Source organism: Aedes aegypti, chromosome 3, assembly GCF_002204515.2.
Source record: "Aedes aegypti strain LVP_AGWG chromosome 3, AaegL5.0 Primary Assembly, whole genome shotgun sequence".
NCBI lineage: Eukaryota > Metazoa > Arthropoda > Insecta > Diptera > Culicidae > Aedes > Aedes aegypti.
In genome coordinates, this window is record NC_035109.1 from 175,935,811 (window position 1) to 175,954,195 (window position 18,385).

At 40.2% G+C, this 18,385-nt stretch overlaps 1 protein-coding gene across 1 annotated transcript in view; it reads left to right on the forward strand.

Annotated features, from left to right (window-relative positions):
- The window catches only part of LOC5571592 (protein slit), a 646,439-nt gene that overhangs the window by 602,346 nt on the left and 25,708 nt on the right, over window positions 1-18,385 (forward strand). The window contains 1 exon segment of the mRNA XM_021853436.1: window positions 7,602-7,673. Coding sequence (XP_021709128.1) covers window positions 7,602-7,673 — 72 coding nt within the window.

An 18,385-nucleotide genomic window follows, 5' to 3' on the forward strand; every position in this document is an offset into this window, starting at 1 on the left:
TTTATTAAGTGCTAATCTTGTGTGCTGATGTTCTGAAGTGATTTGTTTTTTTCTTCCTGTTGAATTCAATAGTTTCGAAGAAATTAATGAAAATACATATACTTTTGTGCTAAAAGAAAAGTGTCCGGATAGTGATACGTGTGGTTTTGAATCCGGACGCAGTGCTTCAGCATCTTATTTACAAGGCTCAACCAGAAATATTACATTTAATATATTTAATAATTGTTGGAAAATATGGAAAAAAGGTGAAAGTGATATTGTTGTGATTTTAAGCAATAATAACTGAAAATAAGTGTAAATTAATTGTTATTGTCGGGGAGGCGCATATTACAGTTTCGTTTGAAGTCTTTAAAAACAACCCTTTATGATATTTTAGATCATACAACAGATGAAAAATATTAGTTTTCCAAAATCTATGAATTTACGTATCATTATATCAAGGTATGTTGAATATTTTTTAAGTTTTATGTGAAAAACAGCTGTGATTGTTTGAATGTCCGGAATTTGATGCATCGATGTCCGGATTTTGATTCACGTGTCCGGATTTATGGACACGACAAAGTGCAGAAAGAACACAATTTTTACGATAATTTCACTGAATTCATAGTAAATTTTATGAAAATTATCAAGTTCTAACCTTATAGCTATTATCTCAAAGTAAAACATAATAAAATATCGATTATCCAATAGTATATGACCATTTGAATATGGGTATCACCTTAGGCGTCCGGGTATTGATGCAGCACGGTACAACACGACGAATGACGTCTGTCTTTGCGCCCATGGAACAAACCCATCGTTTACCGGAGGCCAAACTCATCGTATGAAAATTTATGGAGAGTGGCTTGGGAGATTTATGATGTTTACAAGCATAATTTGAACTGTGTTTAAAAAAAAGTTGAAATTTATTCAAATGGCAGAATTAGGCTTTGTTATGGGTATTGCATCACCCATTATTTTAAGTTGTTAGATTTTAGTGGATTTGGGAAGGGTGGCCATGAATTACCCTGGCAATGATTTAATCATCTTAACCATGATCTGGAAATTCAATCATACTCATCAGCTACACCATTCTGCTTTTTGTTCATAAACTTCATCTTGATATCTACCAACAATAAGTTTGTATCATTGGAATCAAAATAAAAAAATAATTTTGCCCTGGAGTAATAAATTTCATCATGTCATAAATCAGCACAGCGGCATCGGACGAATAATGTACGCATCCTTCATAACATTCGTTGTTCCAGCAGCGTGGCACTTGCTCCTGGCAGAGACTTGCTGGACCCCTTTTTTTTGCGACGACTGTTGGATCCAAGCCAAGCTGAAATTGGGATGATCATATCCCAGAATCACATCTCCTTTCAACAACATCTCTTCACCATGACAGATGGTGCGGTTCTTGTAATGGGAAATTCGTTCATTTCTTTGTTCTTTCGGTCGTGTCAACACTTACTTTTTGTGCAATAATTAGAGTTGCATTAGCTGGCGCTTAAAGTGGCATTTGGTCAAATTACGAACATTTTGAAATTATATCAATAATTTTTATAGCACAGGGGAGCAACAATCACCTTTTCGCTTGCCTCGTGTCTCCAGTAAATTTGGAGCTGCTGAAATGGTTGCCGCCTTCAGAAATGTTCCAGCACGTCAAAATTTTGTAAGTAGGTCGTCAATGCAGTATGAAATGCTAATTTTATTGATGTTTAAATTCGATTTTAACTATGATTTATCGTTATTTTTCGTATTTCAATTCACTAAGCATGCAAAATAGTACTTGAACTTTAATATTGAAATTGCATAATTCTATATCGATTTAACCGAAAACTCGAACATAAAAAATACCTAGGAACTTTTTGATTAATTTGAAAAGTATTATATTTGGCCATATAAAAAACGGCAAATATTTCGATCAATGAAACCTCGTTTATGCGTATTCTTTGAGGCATAAAAACAGATTTCTAAGTAATTGAGCACATATATCTGCATAAAAGTTGGTGAATATTAATGCAAGTTGGCTAAAGTTATTATGCTATTGCATTTTTGAAAACTGCGATAGATTCCACGACCTCAAATGAAGTAAATACTGATACTTTTTTTTCTTGAGACAAACACTTGTTCCGCTGTGTAATTTATAATGCAATATTCGGATCGTTTTATATTATTTCCGATTTCATCCCAGTTTTCTCTTAGTGAACGCCCCACAACAAAGAAAGTCGCACCCAAACTAGTAATTCAGATTCCATGCCCATATGGCTGAGAACCTACGCAACCGGTGCACCACGCAGCGGGTCAGTTTCACATTGTTATACCTCCTGCTGCGAGACGTGCTGATTTGAAAATTGAATGATCGCAGCGAAGGAAAACAGAATCCCCCTGTGTGGTCTCCAATGGTTGGCAATCGCATCAGTGGGCAACGGCCAAATAGTTATAGGTACCAATAAACATCAATGATTCGAAGTCGGAAACAGCTATTGGACTCAATCGATCATTCGCCATGTGTACGAAGAAGATTTGGCATTGAAACTGAGCTGTCCAAGCCAAGCATCTTCTTTTGAATCGAAAATGGGCGTGACTGTTGATTGGAAATCGATAGATTTCTAAATTTTAGTCCACTCCGCGAATTCTCGGAATAAGCATTAATCTTCGTAAATTTTTATCGAACTCATTAGCTGCTTGGCAATAAATTTTCATGGGAATCGTTTTCTAATAAAAAAAAAACTGCTGAAAAGCTATATAAGATACACAGGGGCAATTGTCGCCGTAAAACGGCCTAACTTTGTCAAAGAGTTTGCTATAATGACATTCATTTTACAAGTCCCACGCAGCAAAAACTGCTTGAAATTTGAAAATCACATTAATAACTTTGTAATGTAACTTGCATCGGTATACCCTAAAGCTTTTTTGAAATGCTGTCACAGATGAATTATTTTCTAATTGATTGGAATATGACGGATTTAATAAACACATAATTTTAACAGCAAAACAATACAATAAATTTTGAATACTTCACAAAGTTTAGTTCACTAATTTTATCGCTCAGCTGCTCTGTGAGATCACGGAACCTCTAAACAACAGCATTTGGCAAGAGATATCTCCAGTTCGTAAAATATTTTACGAGTTCAATTTGCATGATGACGGTTATGTGGCATGGGTTGAAAGTGTTAATGACTTTTAAATGTCTCAATTGTGGGGTCGGATAGCGGAAGCATAAAACTAGTTTATGGTCGTTCATTATCATCACATTTTTCGGCCGAGAATCTGTTAGAGAATGAAACCAATATTTCTTGGTTTGCTGCTTTATTTTCTGAAAATGTGATAGTGATTACACTGAATTAAAATAGTTTTCCAAACTCGAAGAATAGGGAAAATATTGTAGTTACAAGTATTTGATATCATGTCATGTCAGATGTTAGGGCTACGGCTGCATCCCATTACCCCGAACGCCATTACCCCGAATGTCACTACTCCGAACGCCACTACCCTGAATGGCATTTTGAGCTTTAGAATGAAACATTAGACGAAAATGGTCTTCTCCAAAGTTGTTTGGATTAGTTAAGCCCTTCGTTTGATGTTATTGAAAATTAGAGTGGACCACATTTTCATGTAAACTGTGTAACTAACTTCCTTATTTGTAGAAATTATATTATACATGCTTCAGCAAAGCTGTAGAGTATTCAATTTCAAGCAACTTTGCAGAAAAAAAGTTTTTTGTATCTCTTAAACTGACCGATTTAGAGCTTTTTTCCTACGGTGATACAGGGTGGTCCGAACAAAACTGGTTTTCTGGCTCTAGCGTTTTCAATTCAAATATCTCATCAAAGTAGTTTATGAAACACATTTAGAGCTTTAAAAAATGCGTACTTTGACGAGTAAAGAAACTCGCTATCTTCTTCCGTTTGGGAGCTATTGTTGTTTTTCTTACAAAACTATGCCTACTTTGATTGTGAATATCTCTGATTGGGACAAACATAAAAAATATCTTTTGACGGCATTCAAAAGGCAAAATAAAATTGTGTAATGTGTTATTTTTGTAATTCTAACTAAATGCCCTGAAAAACAAGGGAAATTTAGCAGAAAAACTTCAATAACTTTTGAACTAAAATAGATATCATCAATATTTTTGCATGAACATTTGCGTTTTGTTAAGTTCTAAAAATCGTTCATAGACTACTTTGACGGTCTTTAAGGAATGCCGAAGGAATACCATCGGGCCCAGGATTGAAGGATTTTTTTTAGCTTAGAGCATGCTCTAGCAATTACGTTGCTGTCAATATTCATAGCGCCCATGCTTTCACTAAGAAGTGGAACACTATTGACGGCGAGCTGAATGTCGTCCTTAGTCAATCTATCTTCGGTAAAGACGCTAGCAAATGTTCGTGCAATATGTTGACGAATGTCATTTGGGGTGGTTGCTAAGATTCTATTGAACATCATGGAATATGGTAAGCAAGCTTCACGACGTCGTTCATTCACGAATTCCTAAAACTGCTTTAAGTTTTTGTTGTATTCCTTGCTGATATTGCAGAAAACATAGCTTCGCCACTCGTTTATATTCGTGATTGATATGGACATAGCTACGACGAAGGAATGGTGTTCTATGTACTTCCTAAGGCCCGTCTTCTTCCAGATTTCAGACGACGCAGTTCATTCGTTTGCCAAAGGGAACGAGATGGGAGATGATGAGACTTTTTAGGGACGATTCGGTCGATGACGTAATTCAAAAGTATGTGCAGCTGTATCAATATCAGCATTGCTGAGAATGTCATCCTAATAGGGCGATATTCAAAACTAAAAAAGCACTAGATGGCTCTTTTATGGTGGTAGTAAAAACGAAATACTGAAGCTTAGAAAGCACCACAGAAAATGAACTAAACACACATAGTTTCACATTACGCTTGGTTTCTAATCACTACTTTTTCGATCCAGTTTCCTAATTGCAAGTACATAATTTACGTTAGTCATTATTTTCCATACATTTGACAGTTTTAGATTACCATTCTTCCAAGCGCCTGTGTTGGAAGTTTGAGAAATTTGAGAATCCAGCGTAGCGCGATCAGTGAGTGGAATGCAAACATCAGTGTCGCCACTCGGTGGCCAGTGAGAGAAACTGAATGTTTGAAAGGTTGTTGTCTGTACTTTTTGCCGCTGGTGCCAACTGTTTAAGAACGATTTAAACAGTCGTTACCCTATTGAAACTGGAGAGCAAGTTGGCGATATTACGGTGGTCACCTTTGCGAAAATCGTAAGGCACACGAAAAAAAAAAGCACTTATGTGACGTTTCCCATGATATGCTAAGTAGATTGAAGCCTCCGATCAAAATGAGTTCATCGGTAGCATTAGCCATTTCCGTAACATAAAAAATGCTAACATTGAGTTTCGACAAGGTCTCGATCGCGTATACGATCAGGCAGAATGTACAAAGGGTTACACAAAGATGATCGATAGAATGAATTAAACTTCCTGCGAGTAGTATTGTTTTGGGTATAAATTTCTCTCTCCTATCATTTTTTGTTGATATCTATTAACATGTCCGTCTTGAATAAATTTCGTAAAAGGTTCAAAAAGCAGGATTTAAAATCAAATGCCCCCTTGTCAACAATTTCACCTGGTGAGCGGCTTACTGAAGTATTTTAAATGCAAAAAAATGAAAAAGAAGGACTGCTTTGTCTCAAATTTGTTAAAATTATATGTCTGAAAACTTGTTTATGTGGATGCCATGTAATGTGAAATAGTCATCAGCTAGTGAATATTTTAAAGATATTTTTTTAAACCACTATTTTAGTTGAAAGGAGAGTCATGTTAGGAATTTGAAACAAAGTGGCAAGCAACAGACGAACGCAAACCATCAATCGTCGACTGCTGTTAGGCGTGATGTTATCCTACAAGTCGTGGGCGACGACCAGCGAGATCTATTAGATGAATCTAATGAATCGTAAAAATCGTTGTTTACTCGAAAAATATGCACGCGCTGAAGCTCCATTCAAAACGGTTGCGAATCTTGCGATTATCTTTTGTTTGGATGCTAATATAGCAGCTAATTTATGGCGCATAGGAGTGGATTTTGGAAGAACGATATTCGTTTGATGGCGGTAAATTATGATTGCACTTCGGTCAAACCTCCGCCGTTTTAACAGGTGTGGTTTATCTTCGAAATAATGTGATGCAAATTAGTCAGATTCGTTGTTGAGTTACCGAATCTACATCGGTTTGATCTTCATGATCAACAAACAAATCATACAAACTTGGTAGCGTAAAATTCTCAAATTGCCAATCCATCGGAGTGGAGTCGAACGAATCAAATTCAAATTCCCCGAATAAATATGCAGTAACGAATGCAGTCATTGTAGACTCATTGTCATATAGCAGCTCCATAAAAAGAATATTTGCCACCATCGAACAACGGGATGATGCAAATGTAATCCACAAGGAAGCAAACTCCGTCGTTCGCCTTCCCCAATCTCCCGAACAAGTGGCACACATGTATGGAGCAGAATCAGCATTATTGTTATTATTACCATATTCCGCCACAGCAGAAGTCCGAAAAGGGAAAAGCACACACTAGACACACAATTCCCCACTGGCAACGCTAGAAGTTGTTGACAACATCTGCTTCGAATCGAGAAAGACTCTCATCGTTATCTATTTTTGACACTACTGCTGCACCAAACGGACAGGCCAATTTCTCTGCATCAGAATTCTTCCAGCAGCATATTCGGAACAGTGCGGTGACACAGGGACTCTCGACGTTGACTGGTTCGAGTATTTGCACATTTGAGACATTTCGGAAATGCCCGAACCGGAAGAAGGGGAACCTGGACAGATGCAGATGCAGTTCTACTTTCCTTCTTCTGCAATGGAATCATCCATTAGCACCAGAACCAACAATGAGCAAAATATGGAAACTTCTGCTCTCTCGGGGTTGGTTTTGTTTGGTTTGAAATTTAAAAACTCTAGCAAATCGGCACCATGAGGCAGCATCAGACTTGTTTGGATAATTGTACTGGGGACGTCTCCGAGCGGCCATTGTCTGTGTTGGTCAAAGGTGAAATAAAATAGATAAACACAACTTTATGCATTACATGTCCTCTGAATTCGACTTTAGTGTCAGAAATCCTGTGTAAGTTAAGTGTTAGAAATCTTTTCATTCAAGTTTTCACCTTGAAAACAGTGTTGGTAGTATGTCCTTTTAAGTGACTTCTTCACTGTTAATTATCTACAAGTGTAAACTGAACAAAAAAAACTTTTTTTTATTTTTTCAGATGAGATTCGAACCAGAACATTCTCTATAGGCTATAGTTTCAAGAGAAGGGCAACTTATCGAAGAGTAGTTGTTGAATTTTTTTCTGCAATGAATGACCGCAAAATTAAAATTTTAGAATCCAATTGAATATTAAGTCAGTAGATCCAAATTTTACAAATTGTCCACTGCTCAATTATTGAGTATTAATTCATATGCATATCCTTTCCTGAAATCGCAAACTGCTTTTCACCAATGAAACTATACCAATTCCTGTACCTTCCAATCACGTTCTTACTAAGGACGCTTCCTAAAAGCAGCATTAACTAATTTCCGTTCTTTCTTTCTTCTCTTCCGCACTTACAGCGACCTCCAGGGTAACAACATCACCGTCATCTACGAATCTGATTTCCAGAGTCTGTCGAAGCTTCGAATATTGTAAGTATAAAACTTGAAACTCATTAAATTTTGGAAAGTAATTTAACATCGCAGCTCTCACATCCACAACACACTTACCCTCACTCCACTCGAAGGGTGGGTGCATGGACTTACCGACTTTGCGCCGATAGTTGTAGTTTAAGTTACCAACATCAAACGACAAGTGCCTGCCTCGAGGGACTACTAGAATTCGTTTTATAGTGGTGAATAATTAAATTTCATGTGAATCAGCGCCATTCAAGTACTTTTAATAGTATTACCCGAAACTTTTACACTGTGCTCTCTGCACTGCTGCAAGTGGAAGCTGGGAACCCGGCAGCTCATTGTAGAACGATGCTTTCAAACTAATTACATCCAGTCAATTTCCGTTTCATTAGAGTGAACGGTAAACTGCGGGGTAAACTGTTTCCTCTGGCGTGGGTGGAGTTCATAGCAACGTTTGACGTGGTTGAACATCCATCGATAAAAAATAGCATCGATCAAAAAAGGATTTGCAATCTCAGACATTGCTAATTAGTGTAAGCTTATTTAGTGGCTTCTAAGCAACACTTAAGATTTTTTTTTTTTTTCTTGAAACTCTAATTTCATTTTTCTCGCCAATAGAATAAACTTAGTGTTGGTCAAAATTCGTAATATGTAGAAATATTATCTATTTACTTGGTGTTACATAAATGAATATGATAAAATTTCGTTGACTATGTTACGCCAATTCACTCGGTCCATGCCTGTGTCCCTCCAACTTTGATGTTCTCCAGATCCTGTTGCACCTGATCAAGCCACCTCGCTCGCTGTGGTCCACGCTTTCTTGTACCAACCGAATTCAACGCACCGGCGCATTAGGATCCAGTCCAGCGACATCCTGATTATGAAAGACTGGCAGCATAAGAACATGGTCACGACTACGGACCACGCAGGCACCACGCTACAGAGCGCATAGGAACCACGCTACAGGCAGCCGTGGCAAGTGGGTTAATGGTACGGTTAAACCCGTCCCGTTACACTTGGCATGTCTCCAAGCACGTTCTAAACCCACTTCCTTATCTGATGGAAGTCGGCTCAGTTGAACTTTTCCTGACTTGATCTGATCTGGCTCTGAATCTGGTTCCCCATAAGAGGCCGGGTCAACCCAGTCAACACAGCAGGAGTCGAGATCGCGAGCGCGTTCCAGAAAAGCAGGTCATGATCGCCGGTACATACCACGGAGAATCTACTGACGTATATCAGTAGCTCGAAGCAATGTGAGACACAAGGATTACAAGAAGGATTAGGGATTCAGAGTCCAGTGTACACACCAAAATCGAGCAACAACGCTGCTCAAGGAAGGCAACAACCTGAAAACTTGAGGATGACGGAGGTAAAGAATAAGCATAGCATAGCGTAGACTGACTGTACATGTCAATGAATGCTACTCCGTGATTGATTGGAACTGGTAAGAATTGCACTACGATCAAAATTAATAAGGGATGGGAGTTTCCGCTTACTCTCGAAGTGCAATTTTAGCAGATCTAATATTATTGATCAATAACGGCACCGGCCAAGTCCTTACAGTCAGTTGGTATGGGGAAGGAATGTTAGGGTGTAATGATTGTTGCTTCTAGAGACCGAGAATACTTCTGCATCTCCACAATCACCACGGGAAGGGTGTTTATTAGTGTGGGAGGAAAAGATCTGGGAGTCACCTCTGGTCGGTGATGCGATCCATGGACAAGGGGGAAATAAACGACTTATATTTAAAGCTAGTTTTGTATTTTTGTCTCGAGAAGTTTTTGGTAGAAGCTTTAAAAAATACGTCAACATCTATAATGTCGAACAATTCAAAAGACGTTTTTATTAATGAGCGGTTCCACGCGAAATCGTCCATAAAATGCTGAAATCTGACATGTACCATTCCGATTTGGATGAAACTACGCAGATGTACTAAGTATATGAGACGAAAATTATCTCATATAATTGGGGATCGTTTAGAATCGAGAGTAACTTCTGATAAGAACGTATGTATTTTGGCACCACCATTTAAAAAAATGTACCTCGGAAACCGTTTGTTATAGAGAAATAGTGTCTGAGGAGGGATGGGAGACAATAAAATAGGCTTTGTAAAAAAAAATACACTGAAAAAAAAATACTTTTATTTTCATGAAAAAATCAAAATTAAACCTTAAAACACAAATTGCAAAAAATAGGTATCTTCGATTTTTTTCAATTTTTTTCTGTAAAATTTCAATGTAAAACCAGATGTTTAAAGCACAGTTTCAACATGGTGCAATCTAAAATAAAAAAGTTTTTCTAAGAGCAACTTTTGGTGCATTTCTGAAAATTCAATTTCTGGCCGTAGAAAAGACGTTTTGATGCTGTAATATGATTTTTCATCCAAAAACAATTCAAAATGCTAATAACAATGATCTTTCTAAAACTAGCCATTTTCTAGATATTTAGGATTCAATTATATTAATATCATAAAACTTAAGAAAATACGCCCGTTTCATAAGTTACTCCAGATGCTCCACCAACAATGTTACGTTTATCTCTTTCCACATTAATATCCCGTGTTTTAAGGGCAGTTTCAACATGGTGCAATTTAAAATAAAACATGTTTTCTAAGGGCAACTTTTGGTGTATTTCTGAAAATTCAATTTCTGGTTATAGAAAAGGCGTTTTGATGCTGCAATATGATTTTCTATCCAAAAACAATTCAAAATTCTAATATCAATGATCTTCCTATAAGTTACCGCTTCAAAATATTTGGGATTGAATTATGTTAATATCATAAGACTATAAAAAAATACGCCCGTTTCTTACAATATTCCAGATGCTCCATCAACAATGTTACGTTAATCTCTTCCCACATTAATATCCCATCTACTTTTTCTTTGACATTTAGACGGTTGGATGAACTGTTCGAAAGATACAGGATGATTGTTGGAATATTGTTGAGGATTAATATAAGTATTACCACAGACAAACAGACGTAACACTGGATAAATTTCCATCGCCCACGAATTTAACGATCAGTTTATAATACAACAGTTGTCAAGTTCACAACCAGAGGCGCGCGCGTCGCTTTCCTTCGTGTTTGACATTTCACGTTACCGCCACCTGTTGGACATGTGGCACAAAAAGTTATTTCGTTCAATAAGCTCACTAGATGGTGGTAGTATTTGTGGTCGAGAGAATTTTGTGAAAAATGTTCTAGGTGTTACTTCTGTTTGTCTGTGGTATTACGATGGAAGATGATAATATGAATGATGTTAAGGAGGGAAGAAGGAAAAACGCCTTTAAACTTTTTAACCTTATTTATTTATTCTCACGATTATTGTACATAATTTTAATATTTTTATTTGTTTCAATATATATTGGTATAGAACAGATATTAAATGTCAACTTTTTGATTATGTTTTTACTTTTCTATAAACATTATAATAGTTTACTGCCTCATCACTTGAATACAGTTTTGCTGCGATTTTGTATTCGGAAATGGGTACAAAGCAATGGAATTTCTGTGTTCCTGGAATTAGCTTTGCTTGTTGATGTATGTTACTTAGTTCTTCTGATCCTTGTTCGTAATCTTCCTGTGACACAAAACAAAATGACAATTTTGTCAGGTATTCTTCTCTCCGCTTACTAGCCCACTCATACAAAGCTTTTGCATCAGTGATTGGATGCTCATGCTGTCTTGCCAGACTAGCTCTAGTAGCCATCCTTTTCAATGTGCCACCAATGGCATCACATGGCCCTTTACCATGTGCAGTGGCAAAAAAATGCCATTCTACGTCAATATCATATCAATAAACGTAACATTGTTGGTGGAGCATCTGGAGTAACTTATGAAACGGGCGTATTTTCTTAAGTTTTATGATATTAATATAATTGAATCCTAAATATCTAGAAAACGGCTAGTTTTAGAAAGATCATAGTTATTAGCATTTTGAATTGTTTTTGAGTGAAGAATCATATTACAGCATCAAAACGTCTTTTCTACGGCCAGAAATTGAATTTTCAGAAATGCACCAAAAGTTGCTCTTAGAAAAACTTTTTTATTTTAGATTGCACCATGTTGAAACTGTGCTTAAAACATCTGGTTTAACATTGAAATTTTACAGAAAAAATTTGAAAAAAAAATCGAAGATACCTATTTTTTTGCAATTTGTGTTTTAAGGTTTAATTTCGATTTTTTCATGAAAATAAAAGTTTTTTTTTTCAGTGTATATTTTTTTACAAAGCCTTTTTGATTGTCTACCATCCCTGCTCAGACACTTTTTCTCTATAACAAACGGTTTCCGAGGTACATTTTTTTAAATGGTGATGCTAAAAATACTTACGCCCTTATCTGAAGTTACTCTTGCTTTAAAATGGTCTCCCCACCAGTGGAAAAAACTTATTCTACTATTTCGAAACTATGTGCAAAATTCCATTTGAATCCAAGGTAGTCGAGTTTCATCGTTTACCGATTTGGCGTGGAATCGCTCTAATGACGAAAACTGAAAATTTAATGTATATATTTTAAATTATATGAAACAGGAATAATGCCGACACTTGTAGTGACGAACCATACATAGTTTGTTTGAAAATTACATATGAGTATTACTGTGCATTTTGTCTCGATATGGTAGAAGTTTTAAAAAATACGTCAACATTCACAATGTCGAACAATTCAAAAGATAATTTTTAATAATGTCAAAAAGAGAAAAATATATGTATATTGAAATTGTATAAGAAAAAAGCATAATGCCGACACTTATAGTGACGAACCATACAAAGTTTGTTTTGATATTACATAAAAGTTACGCTTTCAAGAAAAAATGTGTTATCATAAGCATGAAACGAACTCACCAGTTGGTAATCCATTCTCGACTGAACACAAAACTGACACTGACAGCAAAATTTCTTGGCGTCCCGAAAACAAACTGTCTTGCTTGGGCCTTCCCAAATACCTACCCAGCAAGACGCTCCAAAACAGGAAAAAAAAATCTCCAGCGACGAAAGCACGCGCGAAACCGTGAGCAAAATCTATCGGACGACGCAAAACCGAACTGTCCTGCTTGGGCTTCACGAAGCCCTTGAGGATGACGGAGGTGAAGAACGTGCATACCACGATCAAAAATTGGCTGACTAGCATCATATCCTCTGACAACGCTGCCATAAACAAGCAAAAAGTGCTGAAGATGAGAGCAAAGCTCGCCGAAAGGCACTGAAAAAGGTTACGGAGCAAATTGCGGCTGACAAGCTTAGGACCCCGAAGGTACGAGGTGACAGCATCACCAGGAGACAGAGAGTCATCAGGAGGAGAGGAATACATAAAAAAGCAGCACAAGGAGCAAACCGCCGTCAACGCCAAAAATAAAAAAAGAAACAGAGAGTAGAGAAAAAAGGACGAGAAGAAGGAAGCGAAGAGACGCCCGCAGCGTGAGTGGTCGATAGGGAATGCATTGTTAAGGCAAACGACCAAATATCGTCCACAGATATCTTTCAAAAAGTTAAGGACGATCCGAACCTGAAGGACCTTGGAGAAAAGTGGTTGCAACGCGGCGCACCCATAAAGGGGAAATGCTGTTTGAGCTGAAGAGTGACCCAGCGATCAAGAGCTCGACCTATCGGGAGCCAGTCGCAAAATCTTTGGCGAACGAGACGTACGTAAGCGAACTTACTTAGGAAGCAGTTGTAGAGTGCAGGTATCAGATGAGATAACAACCGTGGACGAGGTGGATGAGGAGCTCCGTAAGCCATGCAGCTTTGGAGAGGAGGCCATGACAATCCGTCTGAGAAAGCCGTACGACGGCACACTGTCAACGAGGATTCGGCTACCAGTAGTCACAGCGAGCAAATTGGTGGAGAAAAAATAAACGAAGACCGAATTTAGTACTATACCATTTAATTCCGCTAGAGTTTGTATCCTTTGACAGATACGCGTATTTCGACCTCAACTGTAAGGCCGTCTTCAGTGGCGTGTACTAGACTCGACTTGGTGGAGAAAGGCAAGATGAGATTTGGCTGCTCGATATGCGCACTGAGACTCGTCACACGAGCATATAGGCCACCGATGCGATGCTTCAAGTACATGGACTTCGGATACCCGGCGGCGAGCTGTAAGGGTCCAGACACCGCTCACCGGAGGATGGAAACACCTATTCGATGGGCAGTTTCAATCGCCGTGCGTACCAAAAGGCGATAGCAGCCCAACAGTAAAGGTGGTAACGCAGATCAACCTGAATCACTGCGACACCGCACAGCAACTGTTGTGGCAGTCGACAACCGAAACTAAGTGCGACGTTGCGATAATAGCTGAACCGTATCGAGTACCACTCAATGACGCCAATTGTGTGGCGGATTGCGCAGGCGTAGCAGTGGTTTTCTATCCAGTTCAAACGCGGAGTTCGTGATCGCCTAAATCAACGGAATCTACTTTTGCAGTTGCTACGGGCCTCCATGATGGACGCCCGAAGAATTTAGTCGGATGTTGGAGGAGTTGACCGACGAGCTAGTAGGTCGAAAACCAGTGCTGATTGGAGGTGACTTCAATGTATAGGCCGTGGAGTGGGGTATCAGGGTAACCAATGCCAGAGATTACAACCTACTGAAGGCTCTAGCAAAGCTAGACGTACGATTGTGCGATGAAGGCACCGTTAGCACATTTCGGAAGCACGAACGGGAGTCGATCATCAACCTAATATTTTGTAGTATATCACCGGCGGGCAACATGAACTGGAGGGTAAGCAAAGAGTACACCCATAGCGATCACCAGGCGATACGCCCCAGACAACCAAAATGTACGTATGACTAAATCACCTGGAGGCTTTGTATGTGCAAAATTTCACTTATAAGATGTCGCGAAAAAGCCTTCTACGTACAAAAGTGGAGGCGATATGCGTGCATATACTATGTGATTAATAATAACATACGATGCGAGTGTATAAATATTCTACCGAACTAACCTGTGATCTCATGCGACTTGAATTATGATAACAAATGTTGATTTGACAGCTGCTACGGATTGATTTGACTTACTTTGTACGAGTGTACGGGACGAAACAAAATGTACAAATGGACTCAGAAAAGAAGTGTTTTATGCGAGGAAACTTATCAATCTGACGAGTTTATCCACGGTGTTTTGCGGGTTTGATGTAATTAGTATGAATAAACGAATTGTAACGTGAACATTCATGCGATTTCTGGTTGTCTGGGGCTACAGGATTGGCCAGTGGAACACTGCGGCAGTGCAAAGGAACACATTTGGCAACCGGCAGTCGAAGACGAAGCCTTTCGACAAAAACCTCTTCGTTGAGGCACTTCGCACCGACAGCGATGCCTCGTACTTAGTTGCGATAGGGCTGACTACAGCATTGGCAAGGTCATGTGATACAAAGACGCCATGATACCGGGAGCCCCGTAACGATCGACGTCCCGCGTACTACTGGAACGAGGAACTCAACGCCCTCCGCGCTGCTTGCCTCAAAGCCAGGAAGCGTTATCAGAAAGCAAGTCAAAAAGGAGCCAAGCCAGAGCTGCTTTCAAACGCGAGATAACGCTGAGCAAGTCAGAGTGCTACAAGGAGCTGTGCCGAGCAGCTAGCGCTAACCCCTGCGAGGACGCTTATCGAGTGGTCATGGCGAAAGTCAAGGGTACATCAATGCTGGTTGAAACGTGTGCCGAAAAGCTGAGGGTTATTGTCGAGGGTCTCTTCCCAGCGCATGATCTGACACCGAGGCCAACCTCACCGTATGTCGACGTGGAAGAAGCTAACGCCGAAGATCATCAGGTCTCCAATGACGAGCTTGTAGCAGTGGCGACTGGACTGGATGGAATAACGAATATGGCACTTAAAGCGGCGATCCAAGCGTACCCGGATATGTTCCGGAAGGTGATGCAAAAATGCCTGGTCAAAGGACACTTCCCAGATTTATGGCAGGTCTAGAAGCTGGTGCTGCTAGCGAAGCCAGGAAAACCATCCTAAACAAGGTGGCTAGATGTACGGAGAGCGAGAACGGACTATCAGAAAGGCAGTTCGGATTCCGTAAGGGAAAGTCGACGGCAGACGCAATTCAGATGGTCCTGGAGAGGGCCGAGAAGGCATCGAGGCAAAAACTAGGAGGAAATCGTTACTGTACCGTAGTTACGCGTTCAATAGCGCCAGTTGAGAAGCCATCGCCTCAGCGCTGCATAGATTGCGGGTTTCTGACTATCTATGCCGGATTATGCAGACCTACTTCGAGAATCGGGTGTTGGTGTATGAAACCGACGCTGGCCGACGTTGTGGAATGGGACGTATGACGGGGTCTTATCATGAACAGAGTCAAGGTGAAGATGGTCCACCACAAAACGAAGGTGCTACTAGTCAGCAATCGCAAAGCGGTTCAACACGCTGAGATAACTGTCGGGGGACGTGTCATAGCATCACAGCGGTCGCATAGACACCTGTGCGTGATGATAGACGATCGGCTAAACTTTAACCGCCACGTCGACTATGCGCATGTGAGAAGGCGGCAAAGGCGTCGAACGCTAATGGTCCTAAAAGCATTAGGAGGCGTCTTCGAGCTAGCGTATCATCGTCGATACCGAGATACGGAATTCCGGCATGGGGTACAGCACTGCAAACATAGCATAATCAAACAAGCTCAACAGCACGTTCCGGTTCATGGCCATGAGAGTAGCAAGCGCAAACAGAACAATATCATCGGAGGCAGTATGTGTGATCACCGGGATGATTCCGGTTTGTATTACCCTGGGAGAAGGTATCGAGTGTAATCAGCGGAGAGGCACTAGGCAGGTGAGGAAATTGGCGAGGATCGGCTCACTGGTCAAGTGGCAGCAAGAATAGGATGCCTCTGAGTAAGGTAGGTGGACCCAATGTGCTTTAATAGAGGTGAGGAGATGATTTTGTATAATACACAACTGTTTGATTGTGTTAGTGAATCGATAGTGTTTTCGCACAGCAACCCATTGCAATGTGACAATGTGTGACGTCATACAGTTCGTTATCGAATGGGACCTGAGTAAACAGGGAGCATGGCAAAGTGAACTTTCACCTGACACAGCTCCTGTAGATCACGGTTGCTTCAAACTGTATTTGCATCGGTTGCATCGTGTGTAGTGAGAGAGAGGAAACGCCGGAACATGTTGTCTTCGATTGCCCGAGTTTCAACATGGAACGAAGTGCGGTGGCGGCTGATTTTGGACAGGACTTCAACGCAGACAGAATAGTAAGCGATCCTAACTTTTGGAATCTGCCGAATAATAGGGTGGTGGAGAGCAGCGAAACGAGAGGCAGAGAGCATTGCCTGGCATCGGGCTGTCGGGGCGCTAATAAAACGGAAGTCAACCCCCAACCGAAGTCGTTTGACCGACCTCCACGCTCGAGTCAGCCTGACTAAGATCTTCCCTGCGATAGCCGACGGTAGTCAGCCACATCTCACCGGTCGATACTGGTGACAACTTCCGACGGCTGGGGAAGTCAGGTGGAGAAGAAAGTGAAAAGGGTAGAAGAAGATGAACGACGAAAGGAGACAGAGAAGCGGAGGAAGATGAAAAGGCAGTCTGCTCAACATGCAAGAGCAAACCACTGGCAGACTGCGCCGAGTGCAAGAGCACAGAGCGAGAAAACGTCAAGAGCGTAATAGAAGTGCAGATGCACAGTCACCTCGATGCGGTGATGCGGAGACTTAATATTCACGGCATTTTTGGAGGATTTGTCGTACAGCGAAAATTTGGTCCGTCGTCAAGCGGCCGCTGATGAAACCAGCTTGATAACTTCCCACAAACTTATTTGATATTGGGGATAGACGACGAAAGATAATGTGGGGTCTTGTCGATCAATTTGTAGGCGGCATTCAGGATAGTGATCGCACGATTCTTTTCACATTCCAGTTTGTCGCCCCTTTTATTAATGTGGCATAGAACTCTTGCTTCCACTTCTCCGGTAGTTGTTCTGTTTCCCAGATTTTGACAATCAGCCGGTGCAGATAGGCGGCAAACCATTCCGGGCTCATTTTGATGAGTTCAGCTTCAATACCATCCTAACTAGCCGCCTTTTGTTCTTGAGTTGGTTGATGGCATCCTCAACTTCCCTCAATGTGGGAACAGGTTGGCTTCCTTCGCCGTATTGACGTAGTCATTTCCTCCGCTGTGAACGTTTTACATTTGGTGATTTTTGTTTCCGTTTGCTGGAAATTAAGCACATGTCACAAGTGTTCCAAGAAAAGCATTTTCGGAAACTACTTTAAACACATCCCCATCAAACAGTACCTCAACACCAAAAAAGCCTCCCTCTATTACGAACTGCAAACAAGTACTTCATTTTGGTGGAATTAATTGTCAAGCCTGTTCGTGCTGTGTCCCTTTTCAGAGGTAAGAACAAATCTTCCACGGCATTGCGGCTGCGATAGATTCCATGATGTCAAAATCGCTCGCAAAGTCAAGTAGCATAAGCTGACGTATCATGATAGTGTCGTTTGTCTGTACACCAGATCTCCTAATTGTACTTTTGAGTTCAATAGTAGTAAATTCAAAAGTGCATCTCCTTGCTTCTAAAGACATAAACGAGGATGACACCTTGACTATAATACGAACACTTTATTCCAAACATCCAGCGTTGAACGGATCAGCCTTATTGTTTTCGCCGGAAAACCATTTTCAGACATTAGCTGCCAAAGCTCATATCTTACACTATCTACTATTGTAAAGTGGAAATCAATAGTTATTTTTTAAAACTTTCGAAACTTAAC